Source organism: Tetrao urogallus, assembly GCF_951394365.1.
Source record: "Tetrao urogallus genome assembly, chromosome: 7".
NCBI lineage: Eukaryota > Metazoa > Chordata > Aves > Galliformes > Phasianidae > Tetrao > Tetrao urogallus.
Genome location: NC_136820.1, coordinates 40,165,317 through 40,193,074, shown reverse-complemented (window position 1 = coordinate 40,193,074; position 27,758 = coordinate 40,165,317). Strand labels below are relative to the sequence as shown.

Genomic DNA, 27,758 nt, shown 5'->3' with positions numbered 1-27,758 from the left:
ATAGTATCTATATGTGATGGAAGGAGTGAGTCTTGAATAAAATACTAAAGTCTGTCATTACTATAACAACAAATTGTTCCTGCTCTCTAATACTGCATGGTTAGAATTTTTTTTTTTAAACTCAGTTTTAACTGGCTTGTTGGACGTTGCTACAAGCAGCAATTTAAGTAGTATTGAAGCTGGGCCACTGCTCAGTTAAAAATTAATACAGAAAGCTAATATAGTCACAAAGATGAGCTTATTTTGTATGAGCTTGGATGTTCAGCCAGGTATTCATCGTTTGACCCATGAGGGATCTTTGGAGATATCTGTATTTTCTGGGCCAAGTACAGCCAGCCCACGAGTGCTCTTCCCAACTGCAAGATACCTGCAAGAAGAAACAAATAAGTTGCTGCATTCAGTATTCTGTGACTCTCCTAAACAAGTTAAAATATTTCAGGAAAAAAAGCTGTTGGATATAAACCCATTGCTTGCTTTTACAACAGCTTTTTGAATTTGCAGTGTTTTTTTCCCCAGCCATCACAATACAACAGTCACTGAGGCGTAGCCATAACTAGCCTATCTGCTTAAACTTCTGCAGTGGAATTCAAGTCTAAATAAGCACAAAGTGGTAGGAGTCAAGAAGAACCAATTTAGCCAGGAGTTGGACAGCAGAGGAGACATGTTCTTTAGAGAATTTCTGGGCTTTTGAAAAGTAGAACAATCACCTGCAGATTCAGAATGTAAGAGGGAGGCTACATGTGTTAGAGTGCAATATACAGGATATAATTAAATCTCTCTCGGTTACAAAAGCAAGTAGTAAAAGTAGGACAAAAGGCCAATGAAAGAAAGAAAAGAACATAATTGTAGCAACTTTTACAAACTTGTTCAAGTTCAGCATTTGTGTAATTTTTCAAATAAGCAGCTTCCCCCCCTCCCCCATATTCTAAGCACAGACTTACTCATTTGCTACATCAACCAGGTTATCTTTGTTAACAGCAAAAAGCTGCTCTCTGTGTGATTGCTTCATTTCATCTGAAATCCCATATAAGAAATGGTCCATACCTAAAAGAAAACAAAGCCACATACTGCAATAATGTACTGGAATCCCAGCTACAACTGCATGTAAGGAGTGCAGAGTAAGACAAGTACTTGTGCAGGAAGGGAAGAATAGAGACTACAATTTGACAGCCATTCTGTGACAAGATTTAATTGTAAACCAAAGATCATAGACTGGGTAAAGTACCTATCTAGAAAAAAAATTCATTCTTTTTTGGCAACTGATACAGTTCTATGTTTTAACTTCTTAAAAAAAAAAAAAAAAAGAAAAATTAAGACATTTATGCCTGGAAAATAATTCTTGTAACTTCTATTTAAAAAAAAAAAAAAAGGCAATTTTTTATTATAGTTGCTTATATTTAACTCCAAGCCAAAATTTTTTCCTCTATTCTACCTTCATCTTCTAACTGTATTCATTCACCTAATATTGAGGAGCAGCTTGAATATATATACCTCAGTAGAGAGACTGAACACATTCAGCATTTATGAAAAGGAGCAATGGTAATCAGCATCCACCAAGTACAAATTTCACCATATGATTTAGTTTAGCGAACTATTTTCTCTCCTTTAAATTTAAAAACAAATAAATATCCCAGTGCTGAGAGGCTGGTGAGAACGTACCTTTATCTGAAGGAGCTATTGGTGCATCTACAGCAGCAAATACTGCCAATTTAGCTTCATCAATGTCTTCTTGTGTGAACTCTCCAGACTTGGCCCATTCAACTGCTTTTTCAAATGTTTTCAAGGTGGCTAATGAATTTGGGTCCCTTAGTGGAGAAAAAAGAGAAATTACTGACTTGAGTCTTACAGCATGAAGTACAGTAATTACTTTGTTCTTACTCCATTCAGTTTACTATGCATTATACAAAACATGCATACATAAACCAAACTTTGTAGAATAGAGTGAACCAAATGTATTTTGAATTGTTGAGTACACAAGGGTAGCAAGCTCAGTTGCTAAAAGCAGCTTCATGGCAGTGTGCAGAGAATTGGTATGAAAGAGATGGTAAACCAGCACTTCATAATCCACTATCAGTTTGCTTCAGCAGCTTAGTAGGCATAGCTTTCATTAAGAACAGCAGCAGTATTTATGATATACCGTATCTTTAAGTTGCTTTTCCTGCTACACCTCTTTTTGCTCCCCGTAAAACAGGTGCAACAGGTCAACAACTACTGAAATACTAACCAAGACAAGTCCTGCCACGTTGAAAACTTTGCAGAGAGGCAATGCTGTTCAGATTTTAGCCAGGAATCTTGCCCAAGAACTGTGTTAGTCTATCTTTAGTAAAGAAAATGATTTAAAACAGAACTCTATCAGACTCATGACACTTCTATTGGGAATTATAGCTAGTTTTCAATACTTTCAATTCAAACTTTTATCTGTAAATACATTTGTAAAATTAAAGCAGGTTAACTGTTCCAGAATGACAGAAAATGGAAAAGAAAATATACTTTCTCTAATCTAACTCATTACTAGCAACGCTTTCTGAATGGTTTTTGCTGAATCTCTGATGATTCCAGCCACGGTCACCAAAAGAGGCTTATTTTTTCAAAAATAAGACCAGCAGAAAAAGTGCCCTTCTACTCCAGAATCTCAAAAGTTTACGAGTCTCTTCAACCCATGACAAAATAAATGAAAACTTGTCTTACACAAACCTGGTGCAAAGGCAACACTGACTGCTAAACCAGCAGAGATAAACTAGACTTTCCCAGGGATAGAAACCAGAGAAAGCAAGGAGAGGTTTGTTAACAAAACTGATACACACTAAGCAATTAACCTTAACTGCATACTCAGTGCTGAATTACTTTCTTGTCATTCAATATTTGTTTTGTTTCATTTAATCTTGAAGGAGAGCTGCAACTAAGTCAAAGATGCATACAAGTGTAGTCAGTGGTCCCCTGAGATATGAACTTACCTGTAGGAGTAGAAAGTGAATATTCCATTGTGATTAAGTTTAGCACCTCCACCATAAGCCCCTCCTTTCTCTCTTATTTCTCTATGTAGGAACTTAGATGTCATCAACCGTGCAAGAATTCGAAGACTGTAATGACAGAAATAATAGAAAAGATATTAAGTGAATTGGGTAACACTAATATTCTCTGCCTCTACTATTCAAAAAGATCTCAATTTACAACGCACTGCTTCTTGTAATCTACAACATTAAGTAACATTTAACAACAGCTGAGTAAAGTGACATAGGTGTAAGAGTTGCTACTTTTGAACAATCCTTTAATTCCAATTGCTTCCCCTTAATGAAACACAGAAACAGCTTCCTAACTGCAACTCTGTTACATGTGATAGGAGTGTCACTACAGACACATTGAAGCAAGCAGGGCTATTATTCCAAAGTTAGGGGTTAGTAGCCCTTAGTTACCTCATCTCAGCGCTTACTAAAACAGGGCATTCACAGATTTAACCATGTTCTGTAAAGAATTTGTCACAAATACACCACAAAGCTTTTATTGACACTGCATTTTCAACGGTCGACCTAAAACTTCCCATTTTGTTTAGTGTTATGCAGCACACAAGTACGAGCTCCCTGCTGATTCTGCTTCCTACCTTGCATAGTCTGTAGCTGTGTAGGGAACTGTTCGAACACATTCCCCAATATAGTTGACTGGGAAGGGAAGTACAAAATGTGTCTTCATTGGGCATGGTTTGAATGTAGGATCCTAAGAGGAAAGAAAACATTATTGCCACAGCAGAGATGAGATAATTTATTCTTTTGAAAGCTCTGGCTTTTTTTTTTTTGATAACTGTGAAACTGCCAAACAGACAGACACACATATGCTAAAGCTGCCAGGTGACTTACACTGCAATCAGTGTTAATACATTCAGCTTGCCCACGTTAGCAATCCAGAACTACAACTGCCTTAGGAAACCAGAGTGTGTAGACACTGTACATCAGCTACTACTTGCTCACCAGCTTCTAAGTTGTCCATACATTACATTATTACCAAAGAGTTTTGAGATGCATACTTCTCTGTCACATCTTTACTCTGATCGAAGCGTTCATAATTCTCCACTTCTACATCCATCCCACTTGAGTCCATCTATCCAACTACATGTATTGAATCCTAAAAACAACACTTCTCCCCACAAAAAAAAAAAAAAAAAAAAAGCTGTTTTCTGACAAGCAGCAGTTACTTGAATTTCACAGATCTCCTGCAGTAAACTTGATTCTTATTCAGAATCATAATCACTTAGGTTGGAAAAGACCTTCAAAAGATCAAGCCCAACCAACAACCTGACCTACCAAGCCTCATCACTAAATTGTGTCCCTTAGTGCCACCACCACACATTTCTCAAATACCTTCAGAGATGCAGATCCCTTCACATCAGAACTTCCAATCCTTCTTATGTCTCCAGGCTCCTAAAGCACTCAGTTTTCTCTTTCACTCATATTCCTGTGTGCTTACTTAACTACAGAGCCTTAAACACTCTCAAAAGCTTTTACAATTACATTTCAATACTCTCAAATGTTTCACAACTCCAGAGATCTGTTCCCCAGCTCCTCAGCTTCCCCACATCTCTGCATGGTTAGGCCAAGTACAGTACCACGTGCATGACCTGTCAGCAAGAAAAATCTTCGGTTGTGCTTTCACTGCCTTTTCTCCATGGGAACTCGGGTACACAAAGCTGCATTTCTCTCCTACACCCAAACCAAGTTTTCATTTTTCACTGAACTGTCACTGATGCTCTTTTGTCTGGTGTCATTCAGATAGAAAATCATTTAGGAAGTAAAGGAAGGAAAAGAAGGGGATAGCTGAGAGCAACAATACAGAGATTTTTACAGTGTATTTTCTGCAAGCATGGATGTGAAGTCAGCTACATGATCTCCAAATCAGAACCAAAAGCAAAACAACAAAAAGGATGACAGACAGATGAAGTTTGAGGAACTGTTTAAACAATACAGTGTAGGATAAAGGGCACACACGCTGGTATCCTCAACCAATACTGTACTTACATTAATTAGCTTCCTTGTGATCTGCAAACTACTAAGCATTTTGCTTCCCACAGGTCTGACTTCTGAAGATTTCTACAAAAGATCCAGTCCTCATATTAGAAGATGACTTAAGCTAAGAATACTATAATTGAAATCCCTACTCCTTCATATTTCCTGTGGTAGCTTTTGAAACCACCATCAGCCCATATGTCTTCACAAACATAAGCAAGCTACTTGATTATTTCTTTATATTTGTATTTCTAAGCAAATGCTAAATAAATCTACTTTCAAGAGTAATTTTGTACCAAAAGACACCAGGAGAAATATTAGAGTCCCCAAAAGTTCCAGCCAACTGTGTAGTGAAGGAACCTACTCTAGTTCTAGAAATTAAGACAGTAGATTCTCTGTCAGCTGGATCGAACCAAGTACACTTTGTGCCAAACATCCATCCAAATAATGAAGCAAATTCCTACACAACTAAGGAACTTTACCTTACTCCCTATTTCCATTTGGCCAGCATTCCAAGTAATGCACAGCTAAAAAAGAAGTTACAGTTTCATGTGATAGAGAAAGGAAGAATTAATTTTCCTTCATCTCATGCGTACGCAGTCACCTAAGGATAAGATCAGGCAGGCGATCTACAGGATTACTGTTGTCTGTTTTATAGGATGAAGACAAGCTGCTGTGTGTTTTGCCACAAAGCCAGCCTATTGCAGAGCTGACTGGCCAATTTATTTAGACATCTCTGTATGGATAGTGTTTGTCTTCAGACTGAACAGTTGCCACTACAGAAGATCAAATTTAGATATATTTGACGCATTAGTCACAGTGATTTCCTACCTCAATCACATGGGGACGGACAGGTTTTCTCTCCTTTTTACTTCTAGTTATGCCCTTTATGAATTTCTCTACTTCTTTCGATGCCTCCGACATCTGTTGAGGTGTTGCGTTCACGGAACATCTGTCAAAAAACACTTTTTACTACCTTTTTGTGGATTTGCACAGTCCATTATAATTTGCACCACTGTGCTTAAGAACTTTCTATTAAATCATCAGAAAATTTCACCTGTGATCACGGATAATCTTTATCGCAGAAAATAGCATAATAACTCTAAGACAACATCTAATATGCCGAAAAAAAATACAGCCTAATTATTTTTTTGTTTGCCCCAAACCAGTAGTAGCTATCCACCACTTCTCAGCACAAAATATGACTACACAGATTTCATAGAACAGAAATGTCTCCTCTGTATTCTGTTTTTACTAGTGCAGCTACCATGATTTTGAACAGCACATATACTTCAGCAATTTTACTCATCATTTTCTTTGCAAAACAATCTACTACAATTTAACATCAAATTGAACTATCTTTGAAACTAATGTCTTATTTTGCCCAACTGATACATAAAGCAGGTTTCAAAACATCCCTATTTTTTATTGCAGAGAAAAAATAAAACAAAAATAAACCACATTAAACTATGACAATGCAATCTAACAGTAGCTCTTGAGCACTTTTCAAGGTAAAAAAAAAAAAAAAAAAAAAAAAGGTAGTATATTGACAGAATATCCAACATCTGAATTTTGCATTTGTTGTAGATTTCACCTGTTAAAAATAACAAAAGCCACAGCTACCATCAAGTTCTTAAGCACATAAAACATGGACTGAACATTTCTGCAGTATTTCCTCAGGTCTTCTGTTTCACAGGACTACAATACTGAGACATGCCTTATTGACAGGTCATGGCCTCTCTCTTACCACAGTGTTTCTTTCCGTTTAAGCTAGAACTCACCTGATGTTGTCGCTATTTAGCAGGTACTTCTTAATCCGTGGTAGTTTGCGTAGTACTGGTTTAACATCAGGCATTTCTGCTATTCTCTTCATTAACTTCACCTGCAATAAAAGGGCAGAACTACAGATGAAGTCATTAGAAAGATTCAACAGAAATTAGCACTGCCATTCCACAGTAGAGAATTTGAGCCTCACTTAAAAACACCATTAACTTTTCACCTGATCCATCCCACTGAACATTTCTTGCAGTTCTCCAGAAGGCGTAAGGTTTTTGCTAGCTCTAATAGAAGCATATAAATGTCCACAATCTGGAATCCCATTTGATAGCTCCTGGGCAGTCTTCTTAACCAGCACTCTGAAGTGCTCTTCCTCCTCAAATCGAGGGCTGAAAAAGAGTAAAAATAGGTCTCTACATCTCATGCAAAACCACACCAATGGGCTTAAAAAATACTGCATCTTTCATTCAAGAGAGCACCTTCTCCATTTAATCCATTATACAGTCATCAAAGGATGGAGTACTTAGATTTGCTGTCTGGACATGATCCTGGGTAACATAGTCTAGATGGCCATGCTTGACTGGGGGACCTCGACCAGAAGGCCTCCAGAGGTTCCTTCCAATCTCAATCATTGTATGATTTAGTGTCTGGGAGTCACTCAAAGATAAAGTTATGAAAATAAACCTCAAAGTAGGATCTGTAAGAAGTGACTGGGGCAAGAGGGAAAAAGAGAATCCCCAAAACCATGCAAAAAAATAAAACAAACCAAAACCCAAAAAACAATGTACAGTACTTGTTAAATATTTCACTCCATAAATGCATCATGTCTGGCAGATTTCTATCCAAGCACAGAGATGAAAAGAGCACACCCTGAAGGAAAAAAAAAAGAAAACATACACAAAAAAACTCCTTTGGACAAATAACTAAAGCAATGGAGAAACGTGCAAGAATTTTCGTCATGGAAGCAATGCAGTGGTGCCAACCTAATATTTCACAAAACAAAAATACTTCAGTGCAGGCTATGTTACTAAAATCAGAGCAGACATGAAATGTGATTGACCATCACACAAAGCAAGCCTGCTGATTACTGATTCTCAACAGTAAGTAAAAGCTTAGAAGTAGAGTTTTAGCTGTTCTTTATATGAAGAATAAGGAACTGTTCTGGGGATGAATCTTCCTGCAAAGAATCTCCCTTACTCAACTTCATGATCAATGGGGAACAGACTACAGGAAGCAGACCTCAGTAACTCTGAAATATCTTAACATATATTTATTGCTAAAACTACAGTGCCCAATGCTAAGATCTAACAAACCTGAAAAGCACTGAATGTTTCCCAATCACAGTTAATAGTGACATATACACATCAATAGCAATCTCCACGCACAGCACTACTCCATTCTGTCCCTAACTCTTTGTTTCCAAAGTTTTGCAGAACCTAAAAATATAGTCATATGTTAGCAAAACACTGCCTTAAAATGGATGACTGTGTCACATGCTTCCTTTAATGCAAAATATTAAGATATTATAATTGTCAAATATATATTTTACCCAAATATATAAGCCCTTTTGCACTGTTTTCAATGCACATTAACTGATGCTCTACTGGGAGCCCTGAGTGACCTTAACTATTGAGCTGTTATTGCAATTTAACATCAGTAAGTTTATGATTAATTTACCTGTTCATACACATCCAGGTGTGAATCATCTGGAATGATATGTGGGCTGACAGACATCCCACCTGTTTTTAGCTCTATCCTCTGGGCTTGTTCCCTGTAATCAAGGGCTCCACATCCCAGCCTGTGGAAAATAATCAGATTTATTTCCATTTTCACTGTATGGCAAGACTAAGGCTTATAGACCAAATGTGAAGGAAACTTCACATTTTTTAGGCAAATACAATGCAGCAACTAAGCAATTTGCAGTGTTATCAAGCAAATGTAATACTTCACAACTTACTAAAGAAAAAAAAAATAGTAATACACCAAGCCATCAGCTAAAACCCACTGCAAATTCAAAATGGAGTATTAAAAAGGGTGCTTAGTGTACAGGCTTGCTCCCAACATACACGTGGAGCTAGAGTAGTAGCATCACATAAGCTGTTATCACTACTAAAAAGAACAGACTCCTTCTGGCCCAGGTCACTTAATATGTCCGGTGCCACTCTTGCCCCTTTATGAGTGTTCCTTTGACCACATTGTGAAACCAGACAAAGAAAAATCTACATGAAAACTTAAATTTCAGTGAGGCTTTTTTCCATTCAGATAAAATTCCCCATCTATCTGGAGAATGCTCATGTTGACACCCAGGAACAAAGGAATGCAGAGAATAACAAAGGCTAAAGGAGTTGGCAACTCAGTGAGGAGAGGGAAGAATCAGTGTTTCAGAAGGACACCAACTTATCACTGTCTCCTTCCTACAAGAACAGCCACTGAAATCATTAGCAGCAGTGTTATTTCAGTAAGCTGTAATATATCTTACTGCTTTAGATTCTAGCAGAGTAAATGTCTCACTTCGTAATGACGTTGCAAAACAGTGGCACGTATGGTTTGAGCTCCTCAGGAAGAGTGTTCAAGCTGGAAACAGCTCTGAAGTACACAACCCCATTGGTTGGCTGACTACAGTACTGGACAGGAACTTCATCAGCTAGGGATGAATAAACAAGAAAAGAAAAGGTTTCCTCTGTAAGTACATGAAAGCAAAACCACTTCTTACAAGAATTTAGAGTTATTTTCTGTAATCACTTCAGATCCACTTTTTGTTTCAACTTGGAATATTGCACTGAATGCTGGACTGCAGTGGGGGTTGTGTTTGTTTCTTTTTTGTTTGTTTGTTTAGTTTTGTACATGGTAAAGTAAGACATGCCTGGAAAATTTAAAGAGAGAAATTACACATTTTACATATAACACTCAAGTGATGGAATGATAATTTGTTCCTGAATGACTTGAGAAGTTTTTCTCTTTTACTTGTTGTTTTTTTGGTCTTTCTACTCAAAGGCTGAGAAAAAGAGGTTCCCACTTTGTACGTTCTACTGTAACAACAGCTATTAGAATAAACACAGTTCTCACAACACAGGTCATTTTAGTATCAAAATTATCCAGTACTTGACCCTTGCTGACAATTTCGACAGAAAAATTTCTGTTAAAAATATACTACAGAGCAATGTCACCTGCAAGATTTGAGCACAACCATGACAAAATTGAGAGCTATGACTTCTTGCTTCCTATCAATCCATAAGGAGAGCCATGAGCAAAGCAGGACACGTTTTCAATGAAGTTACAATGAGTGACGACTTCTCCATGGTTCTTGCACGTCTTATTTTTAAAAACAGGTAGGAGGTAGGAAGAGAGCACTAACAAATGCTTCCTGCACCCTGGACAATGCTTAAGTCTCTGGAAAGCAGCAGGACTGCTCAAGAAAAATTGAGCATACCTAGTGACTTCTCTGACTGCAGGGCAGGGCAGGCAGTGAGAAAGTAGGAGGCAGGGAGCTTGCGTCAGGTGTTCTACTGCTAAACAAAGAGCAGGCAACTGAATTGCAGCTGGGAGTACCTCAACATCACCCCTCAGAGGTGACATCAAGAATTTTCTACACACCATTGCAATCTACTGCAGAGGTGGTGGACTAGAGAAAAAGGGTAACAGCTCACAGCTACGGGCAACAAACAGTGAGAATCACTTTCGGATTTTTTTTTTTTTTTTTAAATTAATTTCACCCAAAGAATTCTAGGCACTCCTTGTTTAAAACTTTATTCCAGTCTACAATTCTGAAGCCTAAGGCATCTGGAAGCTTGGCTTTGGCAGACAAAAAAGGCAGGAGCTACATGGTCCAGACGTTTGCCTGACCCACAGTGCTATTGCAGTTTGTTTTGGATATTGCTTTTAGCTTGTTGGAACACCCTCGACTTTGACAAACAGTCAAAATCAAACAACTCAGACCAAAATGACTGCCTTTTCCTTCTCCACAAGCTATAGCTGTTTGTGTTCTGTTTCAGAGTATGACTATTTACAGCCAGGCATGTACATAAACTTCTTTAAGATGGAAGAAGTGCCATAGTTGTGCTGAATAACAATCCAATAGTGTAGTTCTTGACAGGAGAAAATACTGGTTACACCAACCTGCAAATGTTGTCTCCAGCACAGTGAATGGGATTTTGGGCTCAATGTCAGACACTTTTAGAGCTGGGAGACAAGAGGTATCCTGAGGTTTGCTTTGAAGATCAATTAATTCCAAACCTAATAAAGAAAGCAGAATACTAAAGTTCACCATTTTCATCTTCTAAATCTTCTGAGGTGATGCGGATCAGAAAAACGTGTTTTAGTCTAGTATTTACTATCAACTGTTCTTTCAAATATTGCACTGAAACAAGTTCTGCACACTATTGTGTCAGCAAAAAACACCATACCTTTGTAAATTCGTTCCTACACACCCCCTTCTTTCACATCCTGCTTACATGTATTTCAAACCCTGAAGAAGTGATATCTGTCAGTCTGCCCTATTGTCCAGCTCTGCAGACACCATTAGGCAAAGCAGACCTTGGTTCTAACTCATAGGAAAACTTTCTCAAGTATTGTCAGTACTCTGATGTAGCTAAACCATTGTGCTTTATCTTACATTTCAGCCTCTTTCAGATTCTAGCTGGCTGCCTATAAGTATTCTCAAAATTATTTTTGTATGTAGACAAACTCATCTGAAAGATCGCCTTCCCCTGTTCCCCTCCCAGGGACACTGCTTCTGAACATTAACTCCATTTTTTATAGGATTTCTGTGTCTAAATCAACGTTTTAACAAAAAGACATGACTGCTCGAGGTTTCCAAGTTCATGTTATTCCTCAGAATAAGCCAAACAATATTATTTCTATAGTTGGCTTTTTAAGTAGAAAAGAAATACAATTACAAAATGTAAATTTTATAGAAGCATGGAGCAAACTTCACGTGCTCAGAAACAAAGAGCTTGAAGGTAAACGGTGCTATTCACCTTGTACTAATCGCAAGTTAGTAGGAAGAAAAAGCAGATAAATTTTAAAACATTCTTCCTACTGACTGTTGGCTGAAATCTTTGATCACTTCATTTTCTAACTGCTAAAGGTAATGGAATACACCAACCACATAGTTTAGTATAAACTGCATAGCTTCCTAACACGTGTATTACACAAGCTTACCAACTATAACAAAAAAAAAAATTCAGTTCAGAACAAATGCTGGAACATGTTTGATATATTTAAAGAATTTAAAATAGTTTACAGAGCAATAGCTTAAAAAAAAAAAAAAAAAAACACACAACAACAAACCAACCGAGTGTATTTTAAACAGTTACCCAAACAGAAACCACGTATAAGTATGTTAACCTTTTTCAAAGATCTGTGTTTTCTCTTCTTCAGAAAGAGCATTGACCTTCTTTTTCAGTTTTTCTGCTTCCAGTTTTGCTTGCTTATCATAGTAGTCTTTCTCTGGACTCATCGACAGAGTCAATCTATGCGGGTTATCCTGCAGAAATGCATCCCAAAACAGAGAATTATTAATTTTGAGGGCTGCTTCCACCTGTGTTGTCTCAGAGTATTGCTTCATCAGAAGTAGATCAGAACAGCCCATGCATTACTTGGTTCTACCATATTATCAAAAGAATCACAAACAGGCTATTTAAACTCCTCATTTAATGAAGCAGTTTGCTGCTAGGGAGGATATGAGAGGCAGCTCATGAACAAGAACATGAACAAGAATGAACAACTTTTGGTGAAATTTTAGAATGGAGTCTGATTCCCCAAACAGCATACAATACTTGTGTAATTAAATCTAGGTGAAACAACTGTGTATGACACTGCAGAGCAGCATGCCATAACTTATATCTGGAGAATGTTCTAAGATAAGGAATCCAGTTAACTGCAGGAGAATTTCATTTAACATCTCATTCAACCTGCCCAAGCTTGAGCGCATAGCGATCCCAAATGACGTAAAATGTGCATGCCTTGTCCTGCTCAAAAATGCCTTACAGTCTTGCTGTTAAAGAACTCCATGCATTATGCAAGCATCACAACTGCTGTCAAATTTCTTTGTTTATACTGCACTGTGGAAAACTCATAACAAAATTACTCAGCAGCTACCATTTTATATAACAACGGGGGGCTATTTAAAAGACAGTGACCTCAAAAATGCCCATTTCAATGTAGGAGTCAAACACTGAGAGACACACCCAATAATTTGAAACACTGTAATTGGATTCCCTGTTTTATGAGCTTATCTCCCCTGTGGTTATACAGAAAGACAAAGGAAACATGACTGACTACAGAGTTAAAGAGTAAAATGCCAAGGACAGATAAACAGCATCCTCTCCATTGCTTCCAGCCTTCCTGCTTTATTAATCTTCTGGCACAACGTACAACATAAGGTGCATCATCTTCTGATATCAGAAAATCCAACAATTCTCATTACTTCTATTGAGCAGTGTTTTTATCTCAGAACCCTCAGCAGAACTGCATAGTCAAGAACATTCTCAAAAATACTGTGTCTGTATTTCTTAATGGCCAAAAATTTGACAGTTCCTTACTACTTCCATACACTAATAATGCCTTTAGGAAAACAGATGCCACTGTTTCCTGTCACCTTTGATGTATGTGAACAAGCATTTACCCAAAGGTAAATCGAGCTGACAGTTAAGTATCACAGATGAGTCCTTCAAAACAACTTGAATAATTTAAGCAAAGCAATAAAAAAAAAAAAAAAAAACACAACAAAACAAAAATAAGAAAGACACTTCAGCACTGCTGTCACTGGGTTTTTACTAGCTAATGCAGAGGGCTTCGAATCGTTCAATGTCATAATGCCTTTGCTGTTCTTGAAACTGCAAACACTCCAGTAAAACATATACACAGGTACACATGAAAAAGAGCAGAAAGCCAACTGCAAAATTCAGACAACAAGTGAAGGAATGTGAAGTGCACTAAAACAATCTTATTTAAACAGCCAAAGTCTTTTCAAGGAAGAATAGAAAGCTACACACAATACACAACCAGGCCCATAATCCTCTATCCATGTCTTTTCACATGCCCTTCTATAGCATCAGGCATCAGAGTTCAATTAAACACTAGTATTTTATTGTTGTTCTGGTATGTGCATTACCAAGTGGCCAAGTGGCCAATTTTTCCAGTTTTAAGTTCTCACTTTAACCATTTAAAATTAACATGCTTCATTAAAAAGCACTGCTGTTTATCTACGTCTAAAAACAGACAGTATGAACAACTCAGTACCCTTCAGTTAAAACCACAGAACTGTGATTCAAAAATTAATACTGTAGTTATCTTCCTGAACATGTTCCTACCTTAAAATACATTTTAACTTTTTCCTGAAGAAATGTGGGATTTTCTTTAAGGCATTGCCTGAACCGTGACACTTTATCTGCAATCTTCAGTAGCTCCACTGGATCCCCATCTTGATTCCAGCAGGAGGCTATATACTGAAAGGCAAAGGGTAGTTAAATAAGCAGGACAATCTACGTGTGCGTTTCCGTAACTGGCAGCATCTGTGCTCCAAAATTACCTTACCATCTATACCTGAACTGTAGACATGTAGTAACTGATGAACACTTTTATTAGATTGAATAGAACTGTAAAGCTGAAATATTTATTCAGACTAAAGGACTATACCACCAACATCATCTGTCCTTTGCCCCCCTCCATTCTCTCCTCCGACTTTATCGTAAAAAATAAACTTACTTTCTTTTTTTGAAAAGGTGTTTACATCTGCATTCTGGAAATTTGTGACAATACTTTTTCCCCGTTTTAAAATAAACGTATTTTTTCAGACCAAGAAACAAGGAAAAGCAGAGCAGGAGGTGGACACAAAACAGTTCATGAATATTACAGTCTTTTACCCTATCAGTCTGATGAAGTGATTTAATCAACAGGAGTGTTCCATGGGGCTCAATTCTAAGGATAGTTCTGTTCCACACTTCCATCAATGATTTGGATGCAGGAGTTGAATGCATCTTTTACAAAGGTTTCCAAGTTGATAATAAACCGAGAGGTAGTATTGACTCACTTGAGGGACAAGTGGCCTTGCTGAGGGATCTAGATAGACTGGATCTTTGGGTGTACAGAGAAATCATGAAGTTTAACAAGAGAAACGCCAGATGCCACGCTTGGGATGGAGTGATGACAGAATGACAGACAAGTGCAGATAGATGCAAGTGGTAGGAGAGCAGCCCCACAGAGTCTAGAGAAAGGTGCTGATTTCAGCAGGCTCAACACGAACCAGCAGTGTGCCTGGCACCCAAGAGGACAAACTGCATTTTAGGGTGCATTAAACACTGCATAGCCAGACAGAGGCAATTCTCCTGCCATATTTAGCATTTGAGGTCTCACCTCAAATATACTGTATATAGGTCTGGTCACCACTTTATAAGAAGGATGTTAAGGTAGCTGAATATGTCCAGGGAAATAAAAGCTGGTAAAAGGGCTGGAAGGTAAGTCCTATCAGAGGAAGCAGAAGACAGATTGTCCAGTTGAGAGAAAAGGAGGCTAAGAGATGACCTCACAGCTCTCTGCAGCTCTCAAAGGAGGGGAAGCACAGAGGGAGACATTGATCTCTTTTCCCTGATAAACTGACTCTCCACACACTTTTCATGCAGAACCTAAGAAGAAAAGAGATCTGGAGACTGTTTGATTGTTTTGAACAGTCGCACAGATAAAACATAAGCAAGCTGGAACGGGCCATCATTTTAGAATACAATTTCTACAGTCTTAATTACTTCAGAAAGAAAAGGAAACCTACAGCTAAAAACAAAAGCTAGCTACCAGTTTCTGAATTCTCCTACTTATGTTTTAAATGAAGAGATCACACAGAGTACAATCCTTCCAGTGGCAGTGTTAGCAATTATATTTATTATATTACAGCGGCACAATCCTACATTCCAAAGAAAAATACAGTCCTTTGATTTGATTTCTATAAATAGATAAGCAACTGGCCAAAACATACCAAGAGTCAGCATGACATTTCTTTCTTAAAAAAGTAATCAGAACGTGTATGGGAACTGTTGAATCACAGTCTGAACCACCGATTGATCACCTGAGGCAAGCACTGAGTCAGCCATGGGAGCACAGGTGAAGGCAATTCACTTGTGTGACCAGAAGAGCCACAGCCTGGCTGCACCTTTCCTAGACCCCATTTTAGGGCTGACTGCCACTAGGGAAGGATCTCTTTCTGGAGATCCCTCCTTTTGGAGCTTTCTACTGTGAGACTAGGATACAGGTGAGCATTTCATTTTTGATTGCCTCTTTCCACCACAATAATCTTTCTAACTATAAAACCTGTAAAATACCAGCCTAAACATACCATACTGCTAACTAAACTAATCAAATTTATTGATTTGTACAGTCCTACTTTAATCAAAGCTCCTATTCAGGCAAAGACAGCAGGTTCACTGCCTGATTAAACCATGCAGTGTAGAGTCTAGCAATAGCTTGAGGACTCCTGAAAAGAACAAATGTATATGATATGACAAAGAAAAAGCCAGAAAGTGAGAAGTTGTAGGCTTTTGATACCTAAAAAATGACCCCATATTTTATAAAGGTGTACCAAACAGATTTCTAACTTATTTCTACAGAAAACATCGCACACAAGCACATATACAAACTTACTGACGTCAGGGCAAGACCAAAACTCGTAGACTGGTGCTTCAGCTGGATTTCAATTTTGTGAAGTAGAGCTTCAATCCTATCTTCTTCAAATCCTTTCCTTTGAGAAAGCGTGAAGAGAGAAGGAAATCGTATCCATAAGCACTAATTGCTCTTAGTGAAGTTATGAAAATGAATTATGGCATCGATAAGGGAAATATTACACCATGATGTCTTACACACTGAATTAAAATTGATAGGAAAATCTTATCGTGATGTGTTATTTAGTGAAACAGCACCAATGTCATTGAACTCCTGAAGGTTATGCTGATGAATATGCTACAATAGAGTAAGTTACAGATAAGAGTTTTAAGGGTAATGAGCAATATAACTGCTTCTTCAGCAATTTTTTTTTGAAACTTAATTAAAATTTCAAGGCATATTAACACACACACACACACACATATATATATGTATTCTTGTGTAATTAGTAGTAGTTATATATAAAGACATATCTCTAATTGTAAAAGACTGTATGAAAGAACAGTAGTCTCCAAAATTTAACATTACTCACGCAATAACTTCATCAACTGTTCTGGCAATAATCTGTTTCACAGTCTCAATGTCTCTCTCAGCAATACCCTGTAGACCCACACTGAAATAGGCTTCTCTTGTTGAGCCATTAAACCTAGAATAAAACACATTTAACTCAGCAACAACTAGTACAACTTAAGCATTAAACCTGCCAGCAAAGGCAAGGGGGAAATATTCTTTTCACATACACAGATTATTAAATTCTAGATAGCAAAAAAAAAAAAAAAAAAAAAAAGAAATTGAAGAAATTGAACTTAAAAGAACTTTTTGTTCAATTTCAGCAGCAGCAGCACAGTTAGGAAATGATATAGTATACGATATTAGAGAAAGACAAACAGTTACAGAAGAAAGCTAGTCTTTTCTGTTCATCTTCTAGTTCATTAGTAAGTACCTTCAGGTAATAAAACCTCCTAAGTGAAAAATTCAGCTACCTGCACAGCTGAAGATATATATTCCACTTCTAAGCAAGCAAGAAGAACAGTACTTTTAATTAGTACATTTAAAGAAGTATTTGCAGAGTAAATGTTGAAGGTCAAGTATTTTGTTTTTGTTGTAATTACTTTTAATGGCACCTGAGGATGGAAGAAAAAAAAAAAAAAAAAAAAAAGAAAAAAACAGTTTTGCTCAGGCTGTCAGGGACATTAACTATGAGAACTCTTCTTTACAGAGACAAACTGTTACTCACATAAAAATGCAGCATTTAATAATTTGGATCAAAGCCAACATGCAAAAAGCAATTAGCGTTAATCAAATCTAAAAATTCACTATTTCATATTAAAAAAAGAATAGATTCAATGACAGATTCAGATGTCAAATTCAGGAATACCAAACTCTGGACTCATCAGCACAGTCATTGATGCACACTGAAGACAACTTACTGTATGAGTCAAGATACATTAAACATACAAAAGGCTTAGCTGACAAAACATACAACTGAATCATTTCTTCAGTGTTTGAAGACAGATACCATGCCCTGTGGTATCAAGATATCTGCACAGCACTGGTATTCATGACAAAGGACTTGCAGCAAACCCGAAAGAGATAACTTCAAGCCAAGCAGATTATCCCAAGGCATTACATTCATACTTTATTATTATGTTTAGGATTTGCACTTAAACATCTGAGATAGTGGAAACAAAGAATGGTTTTTCTCATCTTCATATCTAATATCAGTTAGATGTTCATGCCCTGAAATTGCTTCCTTTTGCTGACAAAAAAGGCAAGCTATGATGAGCAGCTGAGCCTGTAGTGAAGTTAACAGAACCCACTCATCTATAGGTTGCAGTACAGAACTAGCTAGTTTAGCAGACTGCTTGCAAATACTACTTTCTGAATAAATAAACATTGACATATATACCCTTCTCTCACTGTGGAGATGATAAAAGAATGGTATCTAATTGCATTAAAACACATTTCTGCCAAACTGATCTAGTGTTAATCATAGAATTGAAGTAAGAAAACAACAGTAACAGTGCACCAAAAAAGCCAACTCATTTTTATCATTCTTTTGCGTAACACCAAACACAAAAGATGAAAACTCCAAGTAAATTAGAGTAATGAAGGCACACCGTGTTCCTATGTACATATTTTCTTGTTAACATGAATAGTTAACACCAAACTTCTTTAAAACTAACACAGCTTCTAACAAGATATTGACAAGCTAAAATTTAGACCTGACAGTGCTTTATCGGGAAAAACGATTCAGATTCTTCTGATGTGGTATCTGTTGTCTGTATGAGAGACAGCTTTTTCAAACTTCATACTGGTTTACATCTTCTCTAACATTGTTTTATAGTGATGAAAGTTAAATTGTAACACTTACCCAACATCAGGAGAAAAATCTGTACCAACGCCAGACTCAATTAAGGCTTTGTAAAATGGAGAATTTGGTCCATCAACCAATAGTGAAGACAAGAGGCTTAGCGTGAAAGTTTCAAAAACATCTGTAATACTGAAAAAAAATATTAATTATTAAAAATCATCAAGCTATGAATATGTAACACCAAACGTCTCTGATTTCATTTCAGAAGAATTACTTCTACAAAACCATGTAATGGAGGCAAGGGAGAAATAATTATGACTTATGAACACCACACCGAACTTAGAAAATTAAGAGCTCTGGGTTTTTCACTCATCATAAACAGTAATTCTAGAAACTCTGTAAGCTCACTTAGTAGACAAGGACAAAAGTTAGCAATTGGTTTAGAAAGAAAAACTGGAAAAAATGGAAGGCAACCAAAATAACAAGAAGCCAGTTTTCTCAAAGCCTAACCCACTGAATAATTCTGTGAGAGAGTGGCTGATTTTCCTTAACTCTGCCAGCTAAAGAAAAAGACAAGAAAAAACTCTCAGCAAATTAAACTCTCCTTTGTTAAAGAAGGATTTGTCTAGTTCTCCCCCACAGGGCTGATTAAGAAATTTTTTTGATAAGACTTACTCTGTCAACAAGTAACTGACACTGACAGTCGTCTGCTTGGAAGGATCAGCAGCAAATGAGTCTAAACCACATGTTATATGGTGTTCTTGCTGTAAAGTATTAAAAAAGTACATTTGAGGGAGACTAAACTCAGAATAGAGTTACAAATTTAAAAAAAAAATGACTGTTTACATCCTCAAATCCTCCTCACAAAAACCTAAAATGATTTTGCAGATATTTACTCACAAGTATGCATACAGACACACAATATTTACTCAGTATACCTTGAAAAGACAAGACTGGTAACTTCACTTTTTACAAGAGGAGAAATAAACAGGATCAAGAAAATCTGTCCATAAACAACACCCTAAGCACGGTTTCAAACTAAAATTTAAGCTTCCAGGCAAAGTAGGGAAGAGAAGGTTTTAAATGAATGGAAAACGTTATTTTGACACCAACCTTTCAAAGTTTAGGTAACATTAAAGAAGCATCTCCTGATACAAAGTATTAACATTCTTATCCCTAGTTCTAGGTGCTTCACAGTAATAAATGCTCCAGTTCTCTAAATGCTGAGGGCATATGAAAACTAAAATAATGAAAATGAACAAAGGTATGGAATAATTACATTACTGAAATGCTAAAGTAAACATTCTTTTTTAACCCTTTTAACAACAACAACAAAAAGTTTTAGCTCACTTAATACACTTACAAACAAAGAAAATAACCCCAGCAGGCTGGGCTAAAATGTTATGCTGTTATACTCAAGTTTCTGCAATTTCACTGCTGGATGTGCATTTTTTTTTTTTTAAATACATATAGAGATATAAAGACATCTTTAATACTTACAGGCTTTTCCCAGAGTTTTTGTTTTGGGATGTCAGTCTTCGATTCAATTCGTTCAAATTTTACCAGTGCATCCTCATGAATTTGTTTCAAATGCTGTTCCAGTGGAAAATTACCATAAGTGAAGAATCTGCATTTCAAACAGAAGCTTAGAATTAAGAAACAGATTTTTACAGGAAAATCTACAGGGCTTTTTTTTGTTTGTTTATTTTTCTTTCATTATGAATTCAATGTGATTTCCAATGACTCTGTTACATCTACAAGGAACATTATTTTAAGATTTAAGACCTACCACAGGTTGCCACATACATCAAACCCACAGCTGTACTGGTAAAATTCCACAGCACTTCTCAGTCTCTGTGTTATGCTTTAGAGTCCACAAAAACTCAAATTCAGTTAGCTGCAGTATTATGCAATATTGCAAGAAGAAAACACTAATAAATAACTAGGAACCATAACTCCAGTGCTCTAACATTTCAGAAGACATTTGTTATTGTCCTCACTCATAATATATAAAATATGATTATACATTTCTGAACCAACCTGTAAAGCACAGCTGAGTTGTGCAAGTCAGTCTATCAAAGTACACTCCCATACCTACAAGAAATATTACTAATTTCCATTGGACTAAATACGGGCATGGTGTATGTCTCAGGTAAATGTTATTCCTCATTTAAAATCTAAACTCAGGTACAAGCAAATATTTGGAATAAAAAAAAAACCCCAAAAGATGGTGAATTCAAAGTCATGTCACAAGCTGATGTTCCATGAATGAATTAGATCGACCACAGAATTAGTACAGAAGAAAGAATACCCTCATATTTTCAAGTAGATGTTTAGCTTAATGACCTTAGCAATACCAACAGAATAGATGCAGCAATACCAACAGAATACCAACTCAAAGGGATAACCAATGTTTAGAACCCAAAATAGTAGAGCATACTCAAGAGCAAATGAACAGTCATGCACTCTCAATTTCTTTATAAACTTCTAATCTGTGTTGATTTGAATCTGTTTCTGTACCACTTCATCTGTGCTACTTGTGCTGTAATTCTGCATTACTGCCAAGTACCTACACAATGTTCATTTCCTCACAACACATAAGTTAATGGAGAATCACCCGTAAATAAAACTCCATAGAAATCATCAAAATCAAGCAGGCACACGTAGCCTAGAAAGTGTACATTAGCCACCTCTCATTCAGTGGCCACTGCCTCCAATCACCTTTCAATTCTCTCCCTAAAACAAATTCCTTTCTTGTTTGGTGCTATGAGATATGGTTTAGTAGCTTAATGGGTAGTAACGGTGATAGGAGGACAGCTGGATTAGATGATCTTGTAGGCTCTTTCCAACCTTGTGATTCTATGATGTTGTGGTAGTTGCTGGAGAATACCGTACAGCTGGTTTCCCCTCATAAAACCACAATGCTAACTCGCTATATAACCTACTAAGATACAAATTTCAGATACCTGGAATTGCTGGGATGATAATGTGAGGCATGGAACTGTTTAAGCTGCTCCCATGTGAGATCAGGAATACTTAAGGGATGTCCACCAGATACTACACCATAGGTATGATCAGGAAGAAGTTTATTCTGCAGGTGCTGTGCAAATACCCTCTCGTTATCTGTCTTAAGAGAAAAAAAATACCACATTTTAGTAAAGTCATTAGAGCACATTTCAAATATAAAAAGTGGTCCATAGTAAGACTTGAGTTCTAACTTACACTCCTAGAACTTCTCACATTAGAATTTGCTCTATAGTCCCATATACTTTGATAAAAATAGCTCTGTTATTGTGTCAACTTAGAAGTTTTACAACAAAATCCATTAGCAAGGTATTCTTTTACATGCAAACAAATGTTCAACAGTCTAACCTCATGGATAAAAGTTTCAGTTTGCTGACTTCACTGAAGAAAAAAGAAAAAAAAAATCCACAAAACTTACAAATGCCCCTTTCATTTCATTAAAAACAACTCCTTTGAAAATTAGAGGTGTCTGAGGATCAGCTGGGTTCTCATGTTCTAACCTCCAACCTTCTTGCCTGAAAAAAAATTAATAACAGGAAACATTGCTTGGGAGCTCAAGAGATCATTTGTTTGATTTTGTATTTTTGTTTATAAATCTAAAAAAAAAAAAGATTTCAAGTTTGCTTTTCATCTCAAGCTTACCAGAAGTCTAGCTGCCGCAAACACGGAAAGAAAGCTGCATCCAAATACACTGACAGGAGATTCTGGAAATCCTTGGGATTTTGTGTTGAAAATGGATAGAGTGTGTAATCACTAGCTGTATACAAACAGACATAAAAGATCAGAATTTTAGGAAGTCTGAGGTGTATTCTGTTCTCATTTATATTGAATCATTCACCAATATAAACAATTGGTGAAGAAGCTCACTAGTTAACTAATATATTAAGACTGCAATTATTTATCAAACATGCAAGCATAGAAACAATTGCCTTATTGTGTACTATAAAGCTCTAGTTCTACCAGGCCTTTGTAACTGCAAATAATCTGTCATCTTGCTTTGTTAGTTTTCAACCCCTCATTCACAGTTTCTGAACCTCTCATTCACACTTAATGATAATAGCTCCCCAAAGGGGAAAAAAAAGATCCACCTTACCCATGTTAAGACAAAATTCATTTACTTCAGGCTCACCTGTGAATGCATTCATGAAAGTGGACAGTGATCTGTTTAACATTTTGAAGAATGGATCTCGGCAGGGATACTGTTGAGAACCACATAATACTGTGTGCTCAAGGATATGTGGGACCCCAGTGCTGTCCATTGGAGTGGTTCGGAATTGCAAACTGTAAGAAAGAGAGAACAGAGAAGAACGCATTTACTTGCTATGAGAAGCCAACCAATGTAACAATGTAACAAAGCAATTGTCAAAACTGTAACAGTTGCCAATATCAACAGTTACATTTATAACATTTATATCCTACTTGGAAATACGATCTTTTTCTTCTTCTATTCAGTTAATTAGCTGAAAAACCTCACATACACACATTTTTTTTAGTCAAAACACTCAAGAAAAGCCTGTGGAAGCTTATGGTAAAAAAGAAGTTCTACGTCTTATGTCACTGATAAATAGCAACAAAAAGCACATAAAGAGCTTATGAATGAAAATTAGAGGCCAAACCAGCACAGAAAACCTTCTGACTAGTGTCTACCACAGGCTGCCTGATCAATGGGAGGATGCTGATGAAGCATTCATACTGCAAGAACAGGCACTGCCACACTCACAGGCTCTGATCATTCTAAGGGAATTTCAAGTACCCTGACATCTGGAAAAATAGCACAGCAAGCCAGAGATTCCTGGCGTGTGTTAAGATTGACTTCTTAATTCAGGTGACAGAAAGCCCAATTACAGGAGCAGAATTACTGGACCAACATAGATAAACTAACTAATGGAGAGGGGTCAGTACTGGTGACAGCCTGGGCTACAGTGATCAGGCCTGTCAGAGTTCACAGTCTTGAAGGACATGGGCCAGAAGAGTAAATTCATGACCTTGAATCCTAAATGAATTTTCCACTGTTTAAGGAATTAATGAATGGGACCACTTGGGAAACCATCCTCAGGGATAAAGGAGTAGAAAAGAACTAGCTGCTTATTAAGGAATTTTTTCTTGTAGCACAAGACCTTTCAATTCCCATGTGTAGGTAATCGGGCAGGAGATCAGCATGGCCGTGTAAGGACCTCCAATATTGAATTTTAAGACAGAACTGCACAAACAAGAAGTATAGACATACATTCCTGGGTAGAATACAGTAATACTGCTCAAGAATGTAGAGGTGTGTAAGGAAAGCTAAGGCACAGCTGGACCTGAATTTGGAAATTATGGTGAAGAATAATAATACAAATACATGGGTTGGAATAGGAAGACCAAAGAAAGTACACCCTTCTCCCCAGCGAATGAGACAGAACTAGAGACAACCAAGGTGGAGAAGACACAGAGAGGTGTTCAGTCTTTTCCCTTCAGTTTTCACTGCCAAGCACTCTTTCCACATCTGTCATGTCTCTGAACCTCAGGGCAGTGTCTTGGAGAATGAAGTTCCTTCCATCATAACAGAAAATCAGGTTTGAGACCCAAGCATCCATGACTCCATGGGACATGAACTGCATCCTAGTGCCCTGAGGGGAACTGGCAGATGTAGTTAAGCCACTTTCCATCATATTGGAAAAGTCACAGCAGGCAGGAAAAATCCAGAGTGATTTAAGAAAAGGAAATATCACACCCATTTTTAAAACTAGTAATGAGGATCACACTAGGAACTACTGATCAGTCAGTCTCACATCAGTGTTTGGGAAGATCGTGGAACAGATCCTCCTAGAAGTTATGTGGAAGCACAAGGAAAACAAGGAGGTGATTACAGAGAGCAATCATGGTTCCACCAAGGGCCAATTGTGCCTGACTAATCTAATGGCCTTCTACAAAAGATTGACTGTACCAAGAGACAAGGGAAGCTTGCCCAATAGCTACCCTCCAATGCCTACAAGGTTACAGTGGAAACAAGTTATTTGCATAGATACACATGATGGAAAGAGCAGCACCAATGACCATTAAATAATACAAGGAAGGTTCTAACATGATATTGAAGAAAGAAAATCTACATATAAACAGTTAAATCCTGAGAAAAAGTTGCTCAGAGAAGCTGTGGAATCTCTGTCTTCGGAAATTTTAAAGGTCCACTTAAGTATCTGAGGAACTTCACTTGAGTTAAGCGTTGGTTCTGTTTTGAGCAGCATGCCGAACAACAGACATTGTAACATCTGTTACAATCTGAATTACTGTAAGCAAGAACCATACAGGAAGTACTTCTGTCTTTGCTATCTCAGAAAAGTCTAATTACGAAGCTGAATTACAACGTATAAAGCACAGGTTGATGCTGGATGTGATACATATACATGCTTTACCTGAATAGATTATTGGAATCCTCACGAGCAACATGTAAATATCTGGCTCCTGTACTGTCATGACTAAGCTTCACTGCAGTCAGGAACAGCTCAGGAACAGCTGTCACCTGTATTGGAAGAAAACATCTGTATTACAAACTGACTGCTAAGAGATCAAATAAATTAAGGATGACATAGCAACAATCAGTTCACTGATCATGTGTTTCTATGATTTATGAAATATTTGTATGTATTTAAATAGAAAATATATTAAAAAATACACTACGTTACAATCGGAGGACTTACTCATCTGGTGTAACTATTAGGACCAGAATAAACTGCTCAAAAATTTAAAGAGAAGGCATATATTCACACATCAGTGGTCAGGACAGCAGAAGGAAACTAAAAGAACTCAATTCTACTATTGATTCTGTTACTACTAATGACCGTAGAATACCTTCATTCTCTACTTCAACTTTTTTTCCTTAGAAGTAAAAAGAAATTCCCCATATTATTCCTATTGGGAGTTTTCAGTAAAGCAACAGAAGTAGTTCTGGGGATAACATATCACTTAAATGTCTCCTATAAACCAGCACACAGCGGGGTATCAATCAACTGTCTGAACTTTCAGCAGGCCACACCGAATGCTCAATGTCTGTAACACACAAACTCCCATTGTGCAGCATTTACTCTGGAGCAGCAAATCCCCTTAGGGACATGTGTTAATGATACGTAAAGAATTCAGTCACAGACAGATAAATACAAGGAACTACTGCATCATTTTTAACAGACCACTTGTGGCATCTATGCAAATACCTGCATAGCATACAAACTCTTGCCCTCATTTTGACATTTTTCCCATCAAGGGAAAATTTACCTGCACCAGCAACACAAACAAGAGGCAATGCTCACCTGAGTTACCGTGAAGCCGTGGATTTGTTCTCCAACCCTATACAGCAGTGCCCGTTCGTTGGCAGGAACGCTCTTCCACCTCCATGACTTCTGATTCAGAGACCTGAAACAGCACATCTCCTGTTGGAGCACCTCAGGGCCACAAGAAGGGGAGCCAGGCACGTTCCCTCCACCTGGCGCTGGGGAGGGGAGCGGAGGTGCTGCTGAGGAAAACACGGAGCTGAGGGGCAGCCAGCACGGGGCCTTCCTGTCCACGCCAAGGGAGCAACGCGCCATTCCCCGCCCCTAGGCTGAGCTTTTCTCCGGGCACAGGAGCCGTGGGGCCCGCAGGGCAGGGAAGGTCGGGCCGCCTACCGCAGCGAGCCGAGGGCCGAGCGGCTAGCGCCCGGGGTCGAGAAGAAAAGCATGAAGGGCCTCCCACCCGCTCCCTTGCTTCACCCCCGTCCTCACCGCCCGCGGCTCAGCAGCCCCGCGGCCGCCCGGTAGCGGCTCCACATGGCTCAGCACCCCGCCGCAGGCCGTCAGCCTTGCGGACGAGCCGGGCCGTACAGCAGCGAAGCAGCGCAGGCGCCGCAGCCCCACCTGCATTGGCGGCGGCGGGACGCCCCGCCCGCCACGTTGGCCCGCCCCGCTGGGCGCCTGAGGGCGGTGTGGGCGCAGAGGGGTTGTCCCACACCCGGGGTGTTACTGGGGTGATCTGTTGTAGGTAAGACGCTCGTAAGCGCCTGCTAGAACGTCTTCGTAACAGGGGCCTCAGAACAGTGTTACACCCACCTACAGCGCCTGTGCGTTCTAAGTCTATGCCTAAGTTTTTATTCCTTTCATTGTGCAAATCAGTACAGTTTGTAGGTCATAGCTTGATAAGGCATTTCATAGCTCTCTTCCACAAGGCCTGGTCACCAAATTACCCTTGTTCCTACACACAGGAGTCCAGTTGTTTACTGTCTTAAGTCATCAGAGGCCTGATTAGGAGCAAGCACGTGTGGTTTTAAATGCAGTGTGAGCAGCGGGTGTTCGGCACATTCCACACTGCTATTGCACACTGCTTGGATTTGCATCTTCATCTGCAATGCTGACTCAAAAAAGAGAAATTTCAAGCACTCTAGGAATTCTTATCATCTCCAATCTTCTTTTGCATTTTCTCCCACTGATGTCTCCCTGCAGGTTCCAGTATCATCATGTGACTCAATGCCCATCTCCGCTCTCTGCCCTGCTGCTGCACGCTCTCCATCTCCCTCCTGTTTTACTCTTTTGTGTTTTTCAGTAATTTTCCCATTTCATTAATTTTTAGATTAAATAACAAGACTAATAACTTGCTGTAGTTGAAGTTTGAACATTGTGCATTAACTTACACAACCTGTCTTAATTATATTTCTTTCTCATTCATTTTTAAGCCCAGAGAAAAGATCCAGTAACTTGTGAAGCTTGGGAGTTCTGTGCTAATGAATGTCATTTAGTTTACTGCCTATTTTTTTTTGTACTTGATTTATTTCCTGCCATTCTACTGTTAGATGATATTAGAGGTCAAGATGATTTTAGAGATCTTTTCCAAATTTAATGATTCTGTGATTCTATGTGGGCAATACTGGTGGTAGATGGATGGTTGGAGGAGATGATCTTAGAGATCTTTTCCAATCCTAATGATTCTATAATTTAACCTGCTGTATTTCTTTTTTCTTTCCCATGACCTTTTTACTTCTGTTTTTGTCACAGCAGTTT

The 27,758-nt window shown here is 38.0% G+C and overlaps 1 protein-coding gene across 1 annotated transcript; it reads right to left on the bottom strand.

Annotated features, from left to right (window-relative positions):
• Positions 1 to 273: 273 nt before the first annotated feature.
• PITRM1 (pitrilysin metallopeptidase 1) lies at positions 274 to 26,536 on the bottom strand (the record flags this gene model as incomplete). Its single annotated transcript, XM_079538352.1, has 27 exons — positions 274 to 367; positions 942 to 1,044; positions 1,660 to 1,805; positions 2,955 to 3,080; positions 3,599 to 3,711; positions 5,007 to 5,078; positions 5,826 to 5,946; positions 6,776 to 6,876; positions 6,994 to 7,159; positions 7,564 to 7,640; positions 8,448 to 8,568; positions 9,282 to 9,414; positions 10,887 to 11,003; positions 12,117 to 12,255; positions 14,084 to 14,218; positions 16,401 to 16,497; positions 16,951 to 17,064; positions 18,793 to 18,921; positions 19,408 to 19,496; positions 20,233 to 20,359; positions 21,699 to 21,859; positions 22,175 to 22,271; positions 22,399 to 22,513; positions 22,886 to 23,037; positions 25,149 to 25,255; positions 26,040 to 26,142; positions 26,490 to 26,536. The coding sequence occupies 27 exons, from the start codon at positions 26,534 to 26,536 to the stop codon at positions 274 to 276; spliced, it is 3,102 nt and encodes a 1,033-aa protein (XP_079394478.1).
• Positions 26,537 to 27,758: the final 1,222 nt, after the last annotated feature.